This window comes from Brachyhypopomus gauderio, chromosome 14 (assembly GCF_052324685.1).
Source record: "Brachyhypopomus gauderio isolate BG-103 chromosome 14, BGAUD_0.2, whole genome shotgun sequence".
NCBI classification, from domain to species: Eukaryota; Metazoa; Chordata; class Actinopteri; order Gymnotiformes; family Hypopomidae; genus Brachyhypopomus; species Brachyhypopomus gauderio.
The window spans coordinates 5,856,407-5,878,321 of NC_135224.1; the positions used below are offsets into that span (position 1 = coordinate 5,856,407).

Consider the following 21,915-nt stretch of genomic DNA (forward strand, 5'->3'; position numbering starts at 1 on the left):
AGGTTCACCTGGGGAGTAGCACTGCAGTCAGAGCCTACAATACCAGCATCACTGCTCCGACACGGAATGAAAGCCTGGCGTTCATCAACAGACATTTACAGTGACAATATCAAAGCCAAGAACTTTAATTTTTACCTTTTACTTAGTCTGATTGTGTGATTTGTGTGTGACTTGTGTATTTGTCTGTATTTTGTGTAATTCGTGTGTTAACGGGCCGCCCAATGGAGGATGGGTTCCCTTTTGAGTCTTGGTTCTCCCGAGGTTTCTTCCTATTCCCCACCATCATAGGGAGTTTTTCCTCGCCACTGTGGCCTTTGGCTTGCTCATTAGGGATCTGGACCCATAGTATTGTTAACCCTGTACATCCTGTAAAGTGCTTTGTGACAACATGTGTTGTGAAAAGCGCTATACAAATATATTTGATTTGATTCGATAGAGTCCTAACTGACACCCAATAGTATAATACAGCCTCAACCCATCTCTGCTGCACTGGCTCCTCCCAACACCCCTGATACGCCCCTAATGTGACTCATCCCAGCACCCCTGATACGCCCCTAATGTGACTCATCCCTACACCCCCTGATACGCCCCTAATGTAACTCATCCCAGCAGCCCTGATACACCCCTAATGTAACTCATCCCAGCAGCCCTGTATGCTCCTAATGTAACTCATCCTAGCAGCCCTGTATGCTCCTAATGTAACTCATCCCAGCACCCCTGATACGCCCCTAATGTAACTCATCCCAGCACCCCTGATACACCCTTATTGTGACTCATCCCAACACTCCTGATACGCTCCTAATGTGACTCATCCCAGCCTCATCCCAGCCTAACTAACCTCCATGTCTTTGGACTGTGGGCGGAAACCGGAGACCCCGGAGGAAACCCACACAAACACAGGAAGAACATGGAAACTCCACTCAGGAACTTGAACCCAAGACCCCAGTGGTGAGAGGCAAACATGCTAACAACCAAAGCACCATGTTGCCCATATGGGTTTCAAGAACAGCCACATGCTTTTAACCCAGACTAGCACCTCTAGAAACACAGAATAGACTATTTGTTACAATTTGTGGCAATAGTACCAGGATAATAGTACCAGATTGTCATACAATCTCATAAATCCTCTGGAATATGTTAAGAAATGAATTGCCCTATAAATTTTGTTTTTTTCTTATGCTATCAAAAACAAGTTTATGTAAAGGGAATAACTAAAGTTATATACAAGAATAACACAAATGTTAATGTGATCAATAAAAATGAAATTTTACAATTAAGTATGAGGAGATAAAACCTTATAAAAACATAAAAGTTTAGCATGATCAAAAATTATAATAACGCATCGTTACTCTTGACTGTGCAGTTTTGATTGGATTGATACTGTATATACTGGAAGGCCAAATTGGCAAGGTTAGGGTATACAAACCCAAATACCTTCAGTTCAGATCCTGCTTCCTCGTGTTCCCTAAAACCACAAACAGGACCTTGAAAAAGCTTGTGTACAGCAAGACCACAGGGAACTGAACAACAACATGATCTCCAAAAACTACACTGAGCATAGTTGTTAGCACATGCTGATATAGCCTGACACTGGCAGCTCTGACACTCTTTAAGTTCCACAATATTCCTCTTCCTTTAGAGACCTAGAAGAGAAAGAAACTTTATAAAATATCTTGACAAATTACTTGAAAGAACAACACACATTGTTGTGGAAACTGCATGGAAGTTTTTAAAAACAAACTTCATGCCTCAGTGTTTAAAACATTAAGAAATGTTCATTTTAAATGTAAATTTATTTTGTCCTATAGGGCACTTCTTTAAGCATGCCCTACAGGTTAATCTAGGAAATGTTAAGGAACTGTTCTCTTCTTGCAGGGATCAGTTCTTCCTCACTCCACAGACTCCAGATGGTCCAGACTCAATGCTGCTCCCTGCCTTCTCACTCACACTCGCTGTCACACCCATATTACACCTGGTCTCAAAGATCTCAACTAGGCTTCTTGTAAAATATCGCGTTTGAGTCAACGTCTTTCTACTCACTTGTGAAGCTTTTAATAGCTTCACTTCATCCTGCATGTCTGAACTTCTCCGTCCTTACAAACCCAGCAACACTCTCCAGATGATGATGGAGAACAGGTGTGATATGGTCATGAGTGGAGATGATGGAGAACATGTGTGATGTGGTCATGAGTGGAGATGATGGAGATCAGGTGTGATGTGATGGGCAGTCATGGCCTTGTGGTTAGGGAACTGGTCTTGTGACCAAAGGGTCCTGGGTTCGATTCCCAGACCTGAGGCCATGACTGAGGTGCCCCTGAGCAAGACCCTTAACCCTCAATTGCTCACTTGTATAAAAAATGAGATTAAAATGTAAGTCGCTCTGGATAAGGGCGTCTGCCAAATGCCATAAATGTAAATGATGTGGTCATGAGTGGAGATGATGGAGAACAGGTGTGATGTGGTCATGAGTGGAGATGATGGAGAACAGGTGTGATGTCATGAGTGGAGATGATGGTGAACAGGTGTGATGTCATGAGTGCAGGTGAGTAGCTGAGCAGCAGTTTTGTACCATCTGAAGTTTATGGAGTGAGGAGGAGATAATTCCAGCCAACAAGGAGTTACAGTAATCTAGTCTACTGGACTGAGAAAGGGATCATTGAATTATGGCTTTTCTACGCATTTGAAAGGAGATACATATGAATATAGACATATCCATATATTAACATAAACACTGACTCATGAGTCTCTTGAGTCTTTCCCCCCTCATATACACTGTTTCACCCCATCTCCCATCATTAAATGTTTTACACAGTTTTGATAATTTTGTGGTTATGGTTGTTAACATGATCATTAAAAAAATATGCAAATATGTGTGTCCAAGATGTACAGTGAAGAGCAAAAGGACTGGTATGTACTGTAGTCCCAGACTGTACTATAGTACTGTAATTTAGTACTGCACTTTACTATAGTACTGTAATTTAGTACTGCACTTTACTATAGTACTGTTTAGTACTGTACTAGACTACAGTACTGTTTAGTTCTGTACTGTAATTAAAGTACTGTGTAGTTATACATATACATATATAGGCCAAAAAAGTAACAAAGAGATCAAAGGTCAATACATAAATCAGTGTTTTCCTCATGTGCCCAACATATGGCATGGTGATCAGTGGTGTTGTGCCCACTACCACTGTCTGGTGTTTATGAAGCAGAGCTGTGGTGCTGTAATGTTCACCATTACCTGACGTCTGTTTCAGTTCTGAGTACAGTACACACGCACTCCCACTGGCCTCACTGGTCTTCCCTAACAATGGGCAACACACAGGAGTGAGCTTTCATCACAAACAACAACACACAGGAGTGAGCTTTCACCACAAACACCACTACACAGGAGTGAGCTTTCACCACAAACAACAACACACAGGAGTGAGCTTTCACCATAAACAACACCACACAGGAGTGAACCTTCACCACAACCGACAACAACACACAGGAGTGAGCTTTCACCACAAACAACACGACATAGGAGTGAACTTTCACCACAAACACCACACAGGAGTGAGCTTTTACCACAAACAACAACACAAATGAGTGAGCTTTCACCATAAACAACATCACACAGGTGTGAGCTTTCACCACAAACAACAAAATACACAGGAGTGAGTTTTCATCACAAACAACAACACAAATGAGTGAGCTTTCACCATAAACAACACCACACAGGAGTGAGCTTTGACCACAAACAACAAAATACACAGGAGTGAGCTTTCATCACAAACAACAACACACAGGAGTGAGCTTTGACCACAAACAACAAAAAACACAGGAGTGAGCTTTCATCACAAACAACAACAACACAGGTGTGAACTTTACCACAAACAACAAAAACACAATAGTTTTCCTTTCTGAAACATATTATCATCTTTTCCACAACCACAGCATGTGTCTTTCCACATAGCTGTTTAACAAATGAGAAGCTATTCAGTGCATCAGTTAGGGATAAATCACTTGTTGCAAGGTTGTTATGAAATCATAATTCCCCATGCAGTAATTTTCCAACGTCTCTTACCTATCTGCTTAGTTAAAGCCAGGCAGTGGCTTTTTTGGACAGGATGTCTGTATGTGTGTGTGTGTGTGTGTGTGTGTGTGTGTGTGTGTGTGTGTGTGTGTGTGTACAACAATTCTACCTGTTTGTATTTCAATTAGAGCATAAATCCCATCTCTTTCTCTATTAAAGAGAAAATAAACTGATTTTCTTCATTTTCATCTACTGTCATATCATTTTAAATTCGAGTTTAAAATTTGAGTTTAAAACACACAAACACACGTGGTAAAACTGTTCTTTAAAGGGGTTTTGGTATTTTTACCTTTGCTCTTTGGATTTTTGGTTTCAAAGGAGTAAATCACATCCTTTGACCGACATATAGTATCATCACATAAAAATAAAATAATTAATGATTTAGGGCAGTATAGTTTGATATAAAGAATCAGTGTCATCTCTCCCTCCATTTGTTCATCTTTCAAAATAAAGTGTAGTCGGTGGTATTTACCTTTAATGTGACGTCTGAAGTTTTTCAGCTCAATTAGGGCATATGTTCCATCCAGTGGTCCAGTTGATGTGTTATCTGCTATCAAAACCAGACATCAGATCCATTTGATGAATTAGTAGTCAAGATAAATCTCAGACATACAGAGTTATTGTTATTTCTAATGTGTTTTATTAGTCACAGTGTGTACACACTGTTGGATGAAGCAGTACAAATCAAACACAGAGTGAAATTTCTTTGAGATGATCTCTACCTGTAATCCTATTACCAACATTGGCATAAACATGATCGCTGCCTGTTAAAGAGGAAATAAGGCCTTGTAAATAAATGTGTTAATTCACACACAAAAGCTGGAAGGTTCATTAGAAACACAGACCAACCTGGCTGTAGCAGTGAAGGTCCTGAAAGAGAACTCCCAGGCCCAGAGCAGCTCTGGCTAGTGTTCTGCTGATGTCCAGTAGGGGGAGACGGAGATCCTGAACCTTCTCACACAGTAAAACGGCAGTAGAGTTAACACAATCACTTACATGGTCTTTCATTAATGTGTATTCACTACACATTTGGGAAAAATTATAAAAAACTTTTTATCCATTAAATTGACATTTGATAGACAAACGTTATTGATATCACACTGAAGAGCACATTCACCATGGTGTAGAGAGTTCATTTGTCTTTAGATAGTCTATAAAACTACCACATGCTACAGGAAACTGTCTGCTTTCAAACCTTTGTTCTTCTTAAAGCTCCAGAGTAAGATAAGTAAGATAATGAACAACAGGGTTAAACAGAGTCCCACGATCAACCCAACTGGTACATCACTGGACCCAGAACCTAAAATAAATGTACAAGAGCACTTTAGGTCTAATGAAATGATGGAAAATAAATCAAATATCAAGAGATGGATTTGTCACCTCTGACTGAGATCCAGCTGTGTGGAGACTCTCTACTCTCTGGGTATTTACAGTAGTAGAGACCCTCGTCTGATTTTGAGACAGCAGGGATGGTTATCTGTCCTGTGGTCTGGGTCTGAAAGGGTGATCCATCTTTATAGAAGGACACTGTGAGGTTTGAAGGTGTCTGGCTGCATAAACATCGTAGAGTGAGAGAATCTCCCTCAGTCACGGGGTGGACAGGACTGTCCAGGATCACATCACCATCTGTGAAAAAGAGACACAGAAAACAAAGTGTGGAAAATGCACACAGGTATTTTTAAATGCATGGAATATTATTCATTTAATACTACAAACAAAATGTTGTAGATTTATTGTATTCTATGTTTAGTCTTATACTGGATTCAAATAAAATAAAAGTATTGAAATCTGACCATGCACTGTGATGTTGACAGGATTATTGCTCCCTGCAGATTCAGACTGACACCAGTAGACTCCAGTGTGGGATGTGGAGAGAGAGCTGATGGTGCATGTAGATCCTGTAACTGATCCCCAGCCTGATGAACAATCTAACACTCTCCTGTTCTGTGTGTATTGCAGGACTGTCCATGCAGTAGAGTGACTCTGGTCCTCACAGCTCAGTGAGAGAGAGTGACCACTGAAGTGTTGACTTCTGTTGGGACTGATGATCAGAGACACTAGAGAAGACACACCTGTCAAAGGCAGACAGATCAGACATTGTAGAAAGCTGCTAAATAAATGAACAGTTCACTGTATCACAGGGAATCTGACAGTTTAACTAACAAAAAATATTCAGACATTCAGACTGTGGTGTGGTAAAGTAAATACATGATGTAATTTGTGAAATGAACTGCCTTCCTCCTAACCACACAAACACACACCTGATATTACCCCAATGCTATAATGTTAACTGTATTATATTTTAACACTATATTGTTAGTTGCATTGTCTTAACACTACATTATTAACATAACTCTACTGAGATCTTAACACAATATTATTCACATTTGTACTGGGATCTTAACAAAACAATATTAACATTATGTACTGGGATCTTAACACAACATTATTAACATTATGTACTGGGATCTTAACACTGTGTTCCAGTCTAAAGGTGGTGCTCTACTCCCCCACTTATGCTGGTACTGACACATGTTGCCACTGGGAGATCCTGCCTGTGTCTGTAGCTGGAACTCAGTGAAGCTTCTTTTGTGCAGTCATCAACCCATCAGTCTAAACCAGCCTTGTGTCTCCTCTGCTGTATGGATGCTGTTTATGTGTTCACCAGTATATACCATCACTTAGCAGAAACATCCTTACCAGTAACATTTACCCAGAGTGCATCACTGTAGTGTGTGTAGTAGACTGGGTTTCCTCTTCCAGCTCTGCACCAGTACTGGCCTCCATCAGAGGGCATCACTGAGCTGATGGTGGTGGAGCTGGTTTCAGTGCTGGTCTCATTCTCTGGGTTCTGTGTGTGTTTGGACCAGTAAAACCTCCACCCAGCAGACTGCTCCAGCTTACAGTACAGAGTCACTGGGTTTCCTATCAGTGCAGCTCCTTGAAGGCTGGATGTGAGTTCAGGTTTAGGTTTCACTGCTGATGGAGATTAATCAAATGGTTCAGGACATAAAGTGAGTTCACACACTGCTTCCAGAAGCTTTACCACAGTCATGATTTAACAGAGACACACACTACACTAGGATGGAACATCTCAACCTGAGGAGGAACTAATGCTGATCTGATCTGCTGGTGACCTGAACCTGACAGTGAAGTATTTAACTCAGACTGATGGACTACAGAACTACTGCTGGTTTTACACCACTGGTATGTTCAGTTAATGTATCTCACTCAACCAGAACAAGTCAATTTCAGGTCAATGTGGCATGAGGTTATTTCAGTTCAGTGTGACTTCATGGTGGTCATGTGATGTTGTGATTAATAATAAATAAAGATTAGACCACACTCACCTGATACAGTCAGTGTAACAGCATCACTGGTGTGGGAGTAGCGGGATCCTCCTGCCTCTGTTCCTCTACAGGTGTATTTACCTGTATGATACTGCTGAGCACCACTAATTGTGTATGCCTGTTCATGGAAAACTGGACTGTTTGATCTCTCTTTCTCCCAGCTGTACTGCCACCTAGTGGCACCTCCTCCCTTTATGTCACATGTGAGAGTGACAGTCTCTCCCACAAATACCTGTGGATCAGGTTTTATTGAGACCACAGCTGTTGGTCTTTCTGTGGAAAGAAAACAGGATATTTCTAACGTCAACTAAAAAGCACTGATGAGGCTGTTAACACATCTGTGTGTGATGGTGCGCTGGTCCCAGTCTGACAAGGACACGCCCACTCACACACCCTTCCTCACAACCACTCCCTCTGTCATCAGCATCTCACTATTAATAATTACATTTACCTGTTGGTTATTAATTATCATCCTCTTTAAAGCCCAATTTAAGGTGCACAGGTTCCTGCCCTCAATGCTGTGCATTCAGCTCAGCACAGTGAGACTACAGTCCCTGTAACTGAGTCTGCTGCATTCAAGACTGTCAGTGACGCACCAACACTGTGCATAGATGCTTCTAGATGTCACTGAGAGCTCTGAGCTTCTCTGCTGCCTCGACGGCCTTTTAATTTCTGTTTGTTTGTTTGCATTATAGAGAATGAAGATGATCAATCAAACCCTTCACCTCTCACCCCTCCCTGCTGCAGTTACACTGTGTACTATAATACTGTGGTCTTGCTTTCCAAAATTGTGTCTGCAACATACACTCTCATGATTAATATAAATATTTAAATATTATAAATATGACATTTTTCAAATTTCCAAGCTATAGTACTAGGGAAATGACACAGGAAAACATACCTGTTACTGTGATTGTGACTTTATTACTGTAATACATGTAGAGGTTTCTCCTTTTTGCACCGCAGTCATACATGAAACGTCCTACAGTAGACATTTTCTCACTTATTGTGTTTGTGTGATCATATACACTGGTCCATTTAGTGAGTGGAGTGTTGTTTCTGTACCAGATAAACTTCCATCCTACAAACGGCTGCACCTCACATTTCAGAATAACTGTATCTCCAGTGTAGACGGAGCTCTGAGGACTCACACTCACTGTTGGTTTGGGTTTATCTGTTGAGATATATTGCAAAGTACTGGGTATTTAGATTTTTCACTTGATGTCTGAATCAAATCCTGCTGGGTGAACAATATAAATGCACTAACAGTTTCACATCTTATGATGTGTTTATAATGAATATACAAATCTCTAACAGTACGAGTGTAACGTCCCAAATGGGCACCTTTTACTTTTATCCTGTTTATCTCCATTTTCCATATTTTGCCAACATTTGAGGTCTGTCAGAATAAGTTACATGAAATTTGTTTTATCTATATGCCTGGTTTGCAGAGATGTATAGTAACGAAGAAGAACTACTTCACTATTGTTTTTAAGTACTAAAATGCTGTATCTGTACTTTACTTTTTTTATTTATTCTACTTCCACTTTTACTTCACTACATATTTTCCATTACTTTAATACTTTAACTGTGTTACATTTACAATTACAATTATAAACATGTTAGCTAGGAATCAAACCCATATTAGCATCACTGCCAGAGCAGTAGATGGCGCTGTCACCGCGATCAAGTGATCAGGCTCATGAGAAAACTGCATTCTCCGGTCACGTCCCGCATTTTACTCTGCTGCCTGTGTTATTCTCTCTGAAGACAGTAGTGAGTGTACGGTGAGGTGAGGTTGAGGTTAATGAATATTGAAGAGATGATCAGACTCACCTGATACAGTCAGTGTAACAGCATCACTGGTGTGGGAGTAGCGAGATCCTCCTGCAAATGTTCCTCTACAGGTGTATTTACCTGCATTGGTCTTTGTAACAACATTGACTGTGTACACCTGTTCATGGCTGACAGGACTGACTGAACTGTCTTTCATCCAGCTGTACTGCCACATAGATACACCTCCTCCCTTTATGTCACATGTGAGAGTGACAGTCTCTCCCACAAATACATGTGAATCAGGATCTATGAAGGCCATGGCTTTTGGTCTTGCTGTGGAAAGATTACACAATAATTTTTAAATGTCTACTAAAATCACTACATTTGATGAAGCAGTTCACGTATCTATGTACCTATAAACCTGCTGGTATCACAAAACCAGAGCTGCCTCTATTGAAACAAGATGTGAGAGATCCAGTGTAACCAGTATGTTGACTCTGCTGGCTGTGTTTTCATACAGGAATAATCATGTTTATGTATCTGATAAACATTATGGATTGTGGTCTCCTCCTTATTTACATCATCACTAATCCATCTGTACTGCTACTCCATATCTCACATGTTATAGTGATCTCTCCTAGATCACATGTGAATGATTTCTCCTAGATTAGATACCAGTGATTTCTCCTAGATCACATGTGAGTGATTTCTCCTAGATCAGATGAATGAATGAATGAATGAATGAATGAATGTTCGATTTATATAGCACCTTTCTGAATACCCAAGGCGCTTTACAATTTAACACAGGTACAATCACAGACAACCAATCACACACACCGGCGAGAAGCGGCAGCCAATTGCGCACAGCGTACTCTCTACCGGAAGCCACAGCCCCCTGTCGAATAAAGGAGTGTTAAGTGCTAGACTGGACCAAATCTCCCTGATCATCTCAACTCACCTGGAACATGTAGAATTGTGATCCTAACCTGATCCCCTGAAGTGATTATAACTAGTTACAATCCTCTGTACACCTACACCTATCACATATGTCATGACAAAACATATGTTTTGTAATTACTGATGTACTTAGGCTAATTACTGATGTACAAAGATAGGAATTAAGCAACTAAACAGATTACTCTTTGAACCAATGAAATTGTCACACCCTTCCTAGAATCCACTGACTGGTCTCATTTATCAGTCACACCTCTTCCTGCATACCTGTACACCATCATACAATAAGATAAGATAATCCTTTATTAATCCCACAACAGGGAAATTTGAAATGTTACAGCAGCTGAGAGGAAGGGACAGAAAAGTATGAAAACAATATATAAGAAAAAAATTAAAAACAAAAATCTATATATACAAGGTGTACAAATTATATAATGATATTGAAAAATATAATCTAATGAATGGTGAGAAATTGCACATAGACACATTGAACATTGTACATTTGCTGTATTGATTGCACATTGTTCTGCATGTGGTAGCAATGTTAAACATTTACTTCAGGCTGTTGAGAGCAGCGTGTGTTATACAGTCTGACGGCGTGTGGAAGGACCTGCAGTATCTCTCCTTCACACACCGCGGGTGTAGCAGCCCGGCACTGAAGGAGCTGCTTAGTGCGGTCAGAGAGTGGTGCATGGGGTGGGACAGGTTCTTCAGCATGTGTTTAAGCTTAGTCCTCATTCTCCTGTCTCCCACCACCTCCACTGGGTCAAGAGGACACCCGGGGACAGAGCTGGACTTCCTTATGATCCTGTCCAGTCTCTTCCTGTCAGCGGTGGAGATGCTGCTACCCCAGCAGACCACTCCATAAAATATGGCTGATGCCACCACAGCATCAAAGAAGGACCTCAGGAGTGACCCCTACACACAAAAGTATCTGAGTCTCCTTAGGAGATACAGTCCGCTCTGACCCTTCCTGTAGAGAGCAGCTGTGTTGTCAGTCCAGTCCACCTTGTTGTTAAGGTGGACACCAAGATATTTGTAGGACCTCACAATCTCCATGTCTGTGCCCTGGATGTTTACAGGAACAGGATGAGAGTGTTTAGTCCTGTGGAAATCCACCACCAGTTCTTTAGTTTTACCTGCATTGATCTGCAGGCGGTTCTTCTGGCACCATATCACAAAGTCCTGCGTCAGTCCTCTGTACTCCCCGTCATCTCCATCACTGATGAGACCAACGATAGCAGAGACATCAGAGAACTTCTGCAGGTGGCAGCTGGTAGAACTGTACTGTAAATCTGCAGTGTAAAGGGTGAACAAGAAGGGAGCAAGAACTGTTCCCTGTGGAGCCCCCGTGCTGCAGACAACAGTGTCACACTGACAGCCCTTTGTCCTCACGTACTGCGGTCGGTTAGTGAGGTAGTCCAGAATACATGTGGTGAAGTGGTGGTCCAGTCCAGTGTACTCCAGCTTGTCCTTCAGGAGGGTCGGATGGTATTGAAAGCACTGGTGCTCCCAGTGGCCTCCAGGTGGGACAGAGATCTGTGTAGCAGGCAGAGATGCTCACAAGTCATTTTTTGCAAGTCCAAGTCAAGTCTCAAGTCTTTGATCTCAAGTCCAAGTCAAACTTCAAGTCTTTGACCTCAAGTCCAAGTCAAGTCCCAAATATTTGAGTGACACTGTAGTCGCAAATCACTGTATAGTTGTAATGGTCTTTTATGACACTTCCGATGTATAATAGCTTAAACTAGTTAATGAAGAAATACAATTTTTAAAAGTGCGCACGCACACACAAATGTTTTCCAGATAAATTTTGTATCCGTATTTTTCTCCAAAAAGTATTTTTCTTACAAAATTGTCATTTTTCTGGATACAATATTCTCTTCTTTCAGTAGAACATCTGCTATATTTTGTTCTAAAAGATAAAGGAGGGTGTAACGAATAAAAGGGGCGGGTGTGACGCTAACGCAAGTATCGAATAATTTATTAAATAAGACAGGCAACAGATCTCACAAAGGAAAATAACTAGACAAAGGGGTAAGTAAACTATGGTGAACAAGCGACAGACTTGTGAGAATAACTAAACAGACAGAGTTCAAACACGCCACGACAGACCTATAATAATATAGAAACACAAAGCTCAGGCACGACTAAACAGGACAGAACCACATCACTAAAACACCGACCTACAGATAGAAGCATGAAACACAATAGCTAGACACATTAACAAAACGTAGACCAATACTCAGAAGCATTAAACATAACTACTAGAAACATTAACATACACCTTGAAACGGGGCGGGATAGATCAGAGAACACGGATACATACATGCATGCATACACAAGGAAACACTACTACAAACTAAACCTACAAACCTACAAAGAGAAACAAGATAAAACAAGGAAGACAAACTAACTAATCCAACCAACACGGGGAAACGTGAAGAGAACGCACAGGCTACAGGACACAGACCGCGGAGAGGGAAAAAGCATACGGAGAACAGGGACCTGGCAAACACAATGACCAACACAGGGGAGTAAAACTGAGGGGACTATATACTCTAAAACAGGGGAGCAAACGAGACACAGGTGTGGGCACTAAAGACGGGGGCGTGACAGACAGAGGGAGGAACGAATGGGAGAGAGGAGCTAGGCGGGACCAGGGAGGAGGGAAGGGCTAGACGTGACAGAGGGCTGTGAAATTAAAAAATCACATTTTAACTATATAATATATGAAAGGTCTGCATATAAAGAAAATAGCAACCAAATTAGTGATTATAAAATAAAAATTAAAAACAGAATTCAAATTTTACAATAATAATGATTCTGACATAAAAAGCCCTGCAGCAACAACTATTTGTCTCCTAATGAACTGGATCAAACACAATCTATTTGAACTTCAAGGTGTCTTTCAGTTTCCAATACAAGGAAACTGTTTATGCAACTAACGCATTACATTTTTAAAAGATCAGGATTGACAGGGTACTTGCACTTATCCTGGCTCGGTGAGGGCGCATTATGAGACCTCCATGACTGAACACCCTCTCTACTGCCACCACTGGTGGCAAGTCAATACCAATATTGCAATATTGCTAATAACCTTTCAGGCAGTGACTAACCTTTCCGGGTGGGTTTTCAGGTGGTGAATAAAATTAGATGTGGTGGAACCAGCGTCCTGTATTTTTATGCCACACACGCTGCAGTTTGCTGCTCTTCTATTTGCTACTTGTACTTGTTTTGTACCCAAAACTTATTATGAATGGTGGAACAGAAGCGAGCGTCCTCACCAGCGCCGCCATGATCGCGATGTTTTGCGCCAGGTTTGAGGTGTGCGGAGTCGCGCGCAACGGTCACATGCGAAATACTTGACGCGTCGCAACCGTCGAAAAATATGACGAAAATGTTACGTCAGCGGGAAGTAAAAAGCATACACACAGGCGGAGAAAAGGTTGTCAAATGAAACACAAAAGAACATTACAAATAAAAGATTGTTCACGAGTCTCAAATCACGAGTCCAAGTCGAGTCGCAAGTCTTTTGAATGCAAGTCAAAGTCGAGTCTGAAGTCACTGTATATGCGACTTAAGTGCGACTCGAGTCCGAGTCCCAAACTCGAGTCCCCATCTCTGGTAGCAGGAGGGTGACGACATCCTCCACCCCGATGCCAGGTTGATAGGCAAACTGAAGTGGGTCTATTGATGAACTCAACAGTGGGCGGAGGTGGACAAGTAGCAGTCTCTCCAGGGTCTTCATCAGGTGAGATGTTAGTGCTACCGGCCTGTAGCTGTTGAGGTCTTTGGGGTTTGGGGTACCACGCAGGATGTTTTCCACAGCTGTGGGACTCTCCCTAACCTCAGGCTGAGATTAATAAGGTACCGGGTCACTCCGCACAGCTCATTGGCAAAGGTCTTCAGGAGCCTTGAGCTGATGCCATCTGGACCTGCAGCTTTCCTGACCTTTATCTTCTTCAGTGCACATCTCACCTGGGATGTTGTCAGTGTCAGACTGGAGTGGGGGGACTGAGTGCTGGAGTCTGTGTCAGCAGGAGGTGGCTGAGAGCAGGGTGGGTGTGGGAGTGGGGGGGGGGGGGCAGGGTGGGTGTGGGAGTGGGGGGAGGGCAGGGTGGGTGTGGGAGTGGGGGAGGGCAGGGTGGGTGTGGGAGTGGGGGGGGAGCAGGGTGGGTGTGGGAGTGGGGGGAGAGCAGGGTGGGTGTGGGAGTGGGGGGAGGGTAGGGTGGGTGTGGGAGTGGGGGGAGGGCAGGGTGGGTGTGGGAGTGGGGGGAGGGCAGGGTGGGTGTGGGAGTGGGGGAGGGCAGGGTGGGTGTGGGAGTGGGGGGGGGCAGGGTGGGTGTGGGAGTGGGGGGGGGCAGGGTGGGTGTGGGAGTGGGGGGGGCAGGGTGGGTGTGGGAGTGGGGGGGGGCAGGGCGGGTGTGGGAGTGGGGGGAGGGCAGCATGCTGGTAGTGCCAGATGGAGAATCCAGCCGTGGTGTTTGTGTAGTGGGGGGAGCAGGAGAATGATCAAACCTATTGAAGAAGAGATTGAGTTCATTCATCCACTTCTGGTCCCCCACTGTGAGTCAGACTTCTTGTGACCTGAAGTAGTGTTGAGACTATTCCAGACTCCACTGTGAGTCAGACTTCTTGTGACCTGAAGTAGTGTTGAGACTATTCCAGACTCCACTGTGAGTCAGACTTCTTGTGACCTGAAGTAGTGTTGAGACTATTCCAGACTCCACTGTGAGTCAGACTTCTTGTGACCTGAAGTAGTGTTGAGATTATTCCAGACTCCACTGTGAGTCAGACTTCTTGTGACCTGAAGTAGTGTTGAGACTATTCCAGACTCCACTGTGAGTCAGACTTCTTGTGACCTGAAGTAGTGTTGAGACTATTCCAGACTCCACTGTGAGTCAGACTTCTTGTGACCTGAAGTAGTGTTGAGACTATTCCAGACTCCACTGTGAGTCAGACTTCTTGTGACCTGAAGTAGTGTTGAGACTATTCCAGACTCCACTGTGAGTCAGACTTGTGACCTGAAGTAGTTTTGAGACTATTCCAGACTCCACTGTGAGTCAGACTTGTGACCTGAAGTAGTGTTGAGACTATTCCAGACTCCACTGTGAGTCAGACTTCTTGTGACCTGAAGTAGTGTTGAGACTATTCCAGACTCCACTGTGAGTCAGACTTGTGACCTGAAGTAGTGTTGAGACTATTCCAGACTCCCCTGACGTTGTTCTACTGCAGTTGGTCCTCCATCTTCCTCCTGTAGATGGTTTTACCTTCTCTGATCTTCCTCCTCAGCTCCTTCTGCAGACTTCATCTCCTCCTTGTGACCTGATCTAAAAACCCTCTTCTTTCTCCTTCAGGATAGTCTTTATATCAGGTTGTTGGAAAAACACTGTACAGTCCTGGTGGGTACAGTGTTTTCCACACAGACATTGACATAGTCCGTTATGCAGTGTGTGAGGCCCTCAATATCGTCTCTGTGAGGCTCACACAGTTCCTCCCACAGTGTTGTGCTGAAACAGTCCTTCAGAGCCTCATCAGCCTCTGTAGTCCATTTCTTCTCTGTGTGAGTGACGGCTGGCTCTCTGTGTACGAGGGGTTTGTACACAGGCAGGAGATGAACTAGGTTGTGATCTGATCTGCCCAGGGGAGGGAGGGGTGAAGAGTCATATGCCCCCTCTGTACTGGCTTAGAACAGGTCAATTGTTTTATTGTCTCTGGTGTGGCAGGTGACGTACTGGGTGAAGGAAGAGCTCAAAGTTGAGAAAGGAGATGAGTGATTGAAATCTCCTGAGATGAGGAGATCCTGTGGGTGTTGGGTTTGGACCCTGTGGGTATTGGGTCTGGATCCTGCTCACAGCTGCGTGCAGGATCTCACAGGCAGAGTCAGCAGACGGGGGTACATATTGCGATAGTATGCAAGAACTCCCGTGGGAGATAGTAAGATGCCAACAGCTAACAGTTCAATATCTTTGCAGGAGGTTTGCCCTTTAATAGTGATGTGCCCAGAGTTACACCCTCTATCATTCACTAACACTGCCAGTTTTCCTCCTTTCCTCTTACCGCTCTCCGCTGTCCTGTCCGCCCGTATGAGGTGGAATCCGTCCAGAGAGACGACCGTGTCCGGAGCTAAACAGCTGTAAACAGTATCAGGCTACATTCACGGTATTCCCTCTGGTGTCGGGTCAGCGCAGCTAACTAATCCATCTTATTGGGGAGAGATCTCACACTCCCCATGATGACAGAAGGAGGAACCGGTTTGTAGCGTCTCCTTCTCGCCCGGCACTGAACACCCGCAAAGCACCCCCGGCACTTCCTCTGCAGCTCGCGGGTGATCTCGGGTCGTTCATCTAGATGTAGCCTTGCTATGATAAAGGCTAGCAGCTGGTCACGGTTGTAAACAAAGAAACCCCCGGCAGGCTCTGCAGTCGCATGTGTAATAAACGAAAACAACAAAACAAACAAAAGTGCAAAGTTCCCTAGTTTAATGTCCATGGTGTGCGGACAGTGTAAAGAGTACAATTGAACTTAAATAATACTATAAAAAGATAAAGAAAAGGAGAGAAAAAGCTCACTTTGAGCAGGAGCTGCTGTAACTGGCTACCAATCGAGCGTCGCCGGAAACGAGCGATCTTTTCTCATCATGGACATTCTCATCATGAACTCATTCATGAGTCACTTTATCAGTCAGCACTATGCAAAGTGTCCTTAATTTTTTTTCCATTTCATTTCATTATCTGTTCTGCTTAATCCCGCTAGTCGGGGTCACGGGGGGGCTGGAGCTAATCCCAGCATCACCAGGCGAAGGCAGGGTACAAATATAAAATAGGGTGACCAAACGTCCGTGTTTCCCGGGACATGTCCATATTTCCCGGGACATGTCCATATTTCACGTCCTGTCCCGGGCGTCCCTGGTTTTTTTTTTAAGTGAGGAAATGTCCTGGTTTTTAAATGACCTTCAATGGACCATTAAAATTTAAATGTACAGGTATTGTAATCCCTGAACAGAGTCAGTGAGAGGACAGCCCTGTTCTTAATCACAATGTAGACAGCGTGACTGTCAGTACGCAAGCAACTTGAAAAATGTCCTGTTTTTCCCCCAATGAAAATATGGGCATCCTAATATAAAATGAAGAATTAACCTCCATGACAGTGTAAGACACGTAACTGTCAGTAGAGGTGAAGTGAGAGTATTCTCACAGTAAGACGGTCTCCAGATTTATCAGAATTCACTTTCATACTGGGCTTTGGTTTTGTTGTTGCAAATTAACAATAATAAAAAATAATCACTTCAGATTGATCATAGTAAAGTTAAGAAAGACACCACTGTAAGGTACCTATTCTCACTGAAGACAGTATTGAGTGTACAGTGAGGTGAGGTTAATGAAGAGATAATCAGACTCACCTGATACAATCAGTCTAACAGCATCACTGGTGTGGGAGTAGCGGGATCCTGTTGTCTTTGCTACTGTACAGGTGTATTTACCTTTATGAGACTTTGCAACACCACTAATTGTGTACACCTGTTCATGGCTGATAGGACTGACTGAACTGTCTTTCATCCAGCTGTACTGCCACTTAGTGTCACCTCCTCCCTTTATCTCACATGTGAGAGTGACAGTCTCTCCCACAAATACATGTGGATCAGGATCTATGGAGACCACAGCTGTTGGTCTTTCTGTGGAAAGATAACAAAATAATGTGGTGTGCCTATAGCAACAAGAAGACGAGAGACAGATACAACTCCCAGTACAACCAGTGTGAGAGCTCCACTGGTCTGTGTATTTTGGTTCTGCTGACTGTGGTCTCATACAGGAATCAGCACCTTCATACATGATCACTAAACTGTTCATACTGCTACTCCATATCTAATACATGAACATGAACTCTCCTAGTTCATATGTCTGTATCTTTAGCCCATGGTCTCAGGTTTTGTATTAAAGCTACATATGTAATACAGGACCCCACACACCCACTTCACTGATCCTTTCAGCTTCTCCCATCATACTGTTACTATAAAGATCCACAGGCTGAATGAGATGTAGTGAAAATGTCTTTTACCATGACAGCTACTAATTATCAGTAAATAACAGCATTGATCTTACTATTAATTATCATAGTGTTTGTTCAGCCAGTGGAACTTAACAGTGACCTGATGGGAGAAACTGAAAGGAGGAGTGAAGGAGACGTGAAGGGTCCTTTATTATGGAGCTTTACTCTCCCCAGACTCTCCACAACATAGTCTGATAATGGATAGTCTGATAGTGGATAGTCTGATAGTGAATTGTCTGATGGTCTGATAGTGGATAGTCTGATATTGGATACTCTGATAGTGGAGTGTGCCTTGCCTGATTGGATAGTCTGATAGTGAAAAGTCTGATAGTAAAATTACTGTACTGTGCATTTTCCCATTTTAGGAAAGAGATTTAAAATGCTGAACTTATACTCACTGAAACCACTTTCCTCATTTTAACTTCAGAACAAGTGTTCTGGTTGTTGTGTTTACAGTGTCACTGACAGAATCGTTAAATGTACCAGGATAAGGAGGAAAATGTTCATCACATAAATCACTTAGAAAACTCGTTTAAAATGTGTCAAAATAAATATAAAAAATATTAAAATAAAATATTATCCTCCCATTTAATCTTAATCATGATCATATATGTGAGGAGGTGCTGTCTGTTCCTGTCTACTCTCTTTGTGCATCTATGCATGTAGGTTACCTTTGTCTGGGTCTGAGGATTTATTTGGTGTCTGAGGATTTATTTGACTTCTTTGGTTACCACTGGTGTGATACTCATGATATATAATTAGAAGGTAAATGAGAATAGCTGAAGTGGTTTCTGCTGACCTTTGAACTCTGGTGAGACAGGTGCACTCCAACAGCACTGACACTGCTAGTGTTGCCAGAGTTTGAATGAACTCATCATACAAATGTTAGTTAAGCATGTTGTGTTCATGCAGTTCATGTGTGTCACTGTTTGTCAGCTGATCCTGAAAGAGTTAGTAGGTGTAGAAACTCACACTGGCTCATTAAAATTAATTTATATTTGTATTAGAGTTTCTCCCTGTTCCTCTCTCCCCTCTTCATGTGTGTTTGTGCCTGGTCTTCCTTTTCAAAGTGTGAACATGTGTGAACTTCTCTTTCAGTTTTTGTTTTAACACTGAGCTTGTGGTTATTTGCCTGTGAGTTCCAACCAAACAGGAAACACATCTGATTCCACCCAACCAGCTGTTTTAAACTTTTTACATGTGCAGTCCCACTGGCCCTTGTGAATAAACCCGCCCACCTCTAAGTGAAGATATGAGTGTGAATCACCTTCAGCTTGTACACTACAGATGAGCAGGACCAGCACTACAAATGCAGAGAAACACAGGACATTATGCATTAATGTGAAATATTCACTAGTATCACAGGACATTATGCACTAATGTGAAATTTTAACCACTATCACAGGACATTATGCACAAATGGGAAATATTCACCAGTATTACACGACATTATGCATTAACGGGAAATATACACCAGTATCACAGGCTCCAAATACCTGCAGAGCTAAATTTGATTAAACATCTCAAGTTGAACAGAATCTGTGCTAATGCTGCTTCAAACATCACATACATTATTCTCAGATACTCATGGAGACTCAAAGGACCAAACGTTCATATTGTTCACCATTTTATTCTGTACCGTGTCAAACAGACATTTCCTTTGCACTTTTCATTTAATCTCCCCTGCAACTGATACCGTCACTAACATGATTGAAGTGCTGACAACACTGCCTAACAAATATAACAAAGTTGAAAGGTTCAAACTGAGAAATTAAACTTCTGATATAATCAACTATCACACACATACACAACATCATAAACCGTCTCTTTCAACATATTAGCATGCACTGTAATGAAGACAAAGACATAATTCACTCACAAAGCATCACAGATAGACGTCTGAACTCCATACCATCCTAATACTGACTGGCTGACTGACAGCAATAATGTGGTTTAAAGTCTGAGCACTTCCTGTGGTCTTACAGTTAGACACAGAGAGCAGGGCAGAGACAGACATGAACATTCACACGCCTCTCATTTTCAGGAAAACGTGTTTGAGTTGAAAACAACTACTACTTCATCAGCTATTCTGTGAAATTAACATGTTTTGAACGTTGCATGTAATGAAAATAAGTCATCTACCCCAAAACACCTCCCAGACTCATACAATAACAAAGACAGCTGTTCAATAATAAGACTGACACATTAGGGATGAAAACAACTGCATATACTAAATACAAGTAAAGTATAAGCCATCTTCATATGTGGTACTTATACACTGAATAATTTAGAATATTAAATACGCAGATATGTTGGTGAGGAGCAAAAGCAACAGTGAGTTTGTTGGAGGAACTAGAGAGTGAACAGCTGCTGGTTCTGTATGTGACACATTTATATTTCTGACTTCTCTAGTGTCGTGTCAGAGTGTGAACTGCATACTGTGTTCATGCAGTTAAACTCTAAACAGCTTGTTGATTTTACCCATAGAACTGGTGATGTTGGCTAATGAAATATGGCTGATCTGTGCAGCTCCCTCTGTCCTTGCTGTGGTGGACGATCATGGTTCATGGAGATGCATGGTGGGACTCACTGCTGTGGTAAACTGAAACTGGCCCAGTGTCTGGAAGACCATCCAGATTCTCCAAACTACTTGAGGTTTGTATCCTTTTCTTCCATCATGTTGAACATCATATACAACTACCCAAAGTTTAAATAAAGCTCAACTTCTGGAAGTATTTCTGTTCGTTGTGTTTCAATTCCTCAATATTTAAAATTGTCATCATCATGGCAAGATCAGAAAAGAAGCTACACCACATCCCCTTATCGAATGCCTCTTCTCTGTCTGACACGGTGTACGTGACACGTTAGTGTGGCTGTTTCACAAGTTACTTTTATTCATTTGCAATGGGTGTTTTTTTTTTGCAACTGTTCTTTTGCAAACGATCCCATCAAATTGGCTGGTGGAATTGGAATGTTGAGATCATGTCATTGATGACCTCATTGATGACCTCATTGATGAAATCACCTGGGCACATCAGTCATGACCTCACATCACTCATGACCTCACATCACTCATGGTGCACTGATCTTGCTGTGCTGAGATGCCTCTGCTGGATAATATACAGTGGGATGCGAAAGTTTGGGCACCCTTGTTAATTTTCCTGATTTACCTTTATAAATCATTGAATTTTTGTTTAGACAATTATTGCACACTTTCTGTAAATCATATAAACTTCATTTCACTTCTCAAATATCACTGTGTTTGTCCCCTATATGATATATTCAACTGAATTTTTTTATCCAAACATTCAATTATTTATAAAGGTAAATCAGGAAAATTTACAAGGGTGCCCAAACTTTCGCATCCCAATGTACTAAGCATTATTTCAAATAATAACAAGTAAAATTACTGGACAATGGTTCTTCTACCATTGCATGCCACTGCCCGTCCCCAAAGCAATCAGAGGCCCCTGACACTTCTTACCCACGATCAACCTCCCCCACATTCTGACTAAGAGCACCAGCTGTGGTTTCCAGAAATTAACTGTTGTATCTGCACCACCTCCTTCTGCATGTGTTGTTGTCTGTTTGCTTCTATAAACCTTTCTATTCTGAATTACTGCTCAGAGAAGCACATAGAATGCACAGCTGTAGAACTGGAGGTTTTCTACTGGTCTACCTGAAATTTTGAAGGCTTCATAGTGACTG

The 21,915-nt window shown here is 42.3% G+C and overlaps 1 protein-coding gene across 1 annotated transcript; it reads right to left on the reverse strand.

The window, feature by feature from the left end:
* Positions 1 to 578: 578 nt before the first annotated feature.
* Positions 579 to 20,254, reverse strand: LOC143474517 (cell adhesion molecule CEACAM5-like). Its single transcript, XM_076972000.1, has 15 exons — positions 20,087 to 20,254; positions 19,475 to 19,510; positions 17,561 to 17,833; positions 9,265 to 9,537; positions 8,330 to 8,602; positions 7,429 to 7,701; positions 6,779 to 7,057; positions 5,872 to 6,150; positions 5,459 to 5,704; positions 5,274 to 5,378; positions 4,928 to 5,029; positions 4,801 to 4,842; positions 4,551 to 4,628; positions 3,242 to 3,304; positions 579 to 1,643 (listed from the first exon to the last, which is right to left on the reverse strand). Exons 1-15 carry the CDS (start codon positions 20,115 to 20,117, stop codon positions 1,636 to 1,638), a joined length of 2,361 nt encoding a protein of 786 aa, XP_076828115.1. The 5' UTR covers positions 20,118 to 20,254; the 3' UTR covers positions 579 to 1,635.
* Positions 20,255 to 21,915: the final 1,661 nt, after the last annotated feature.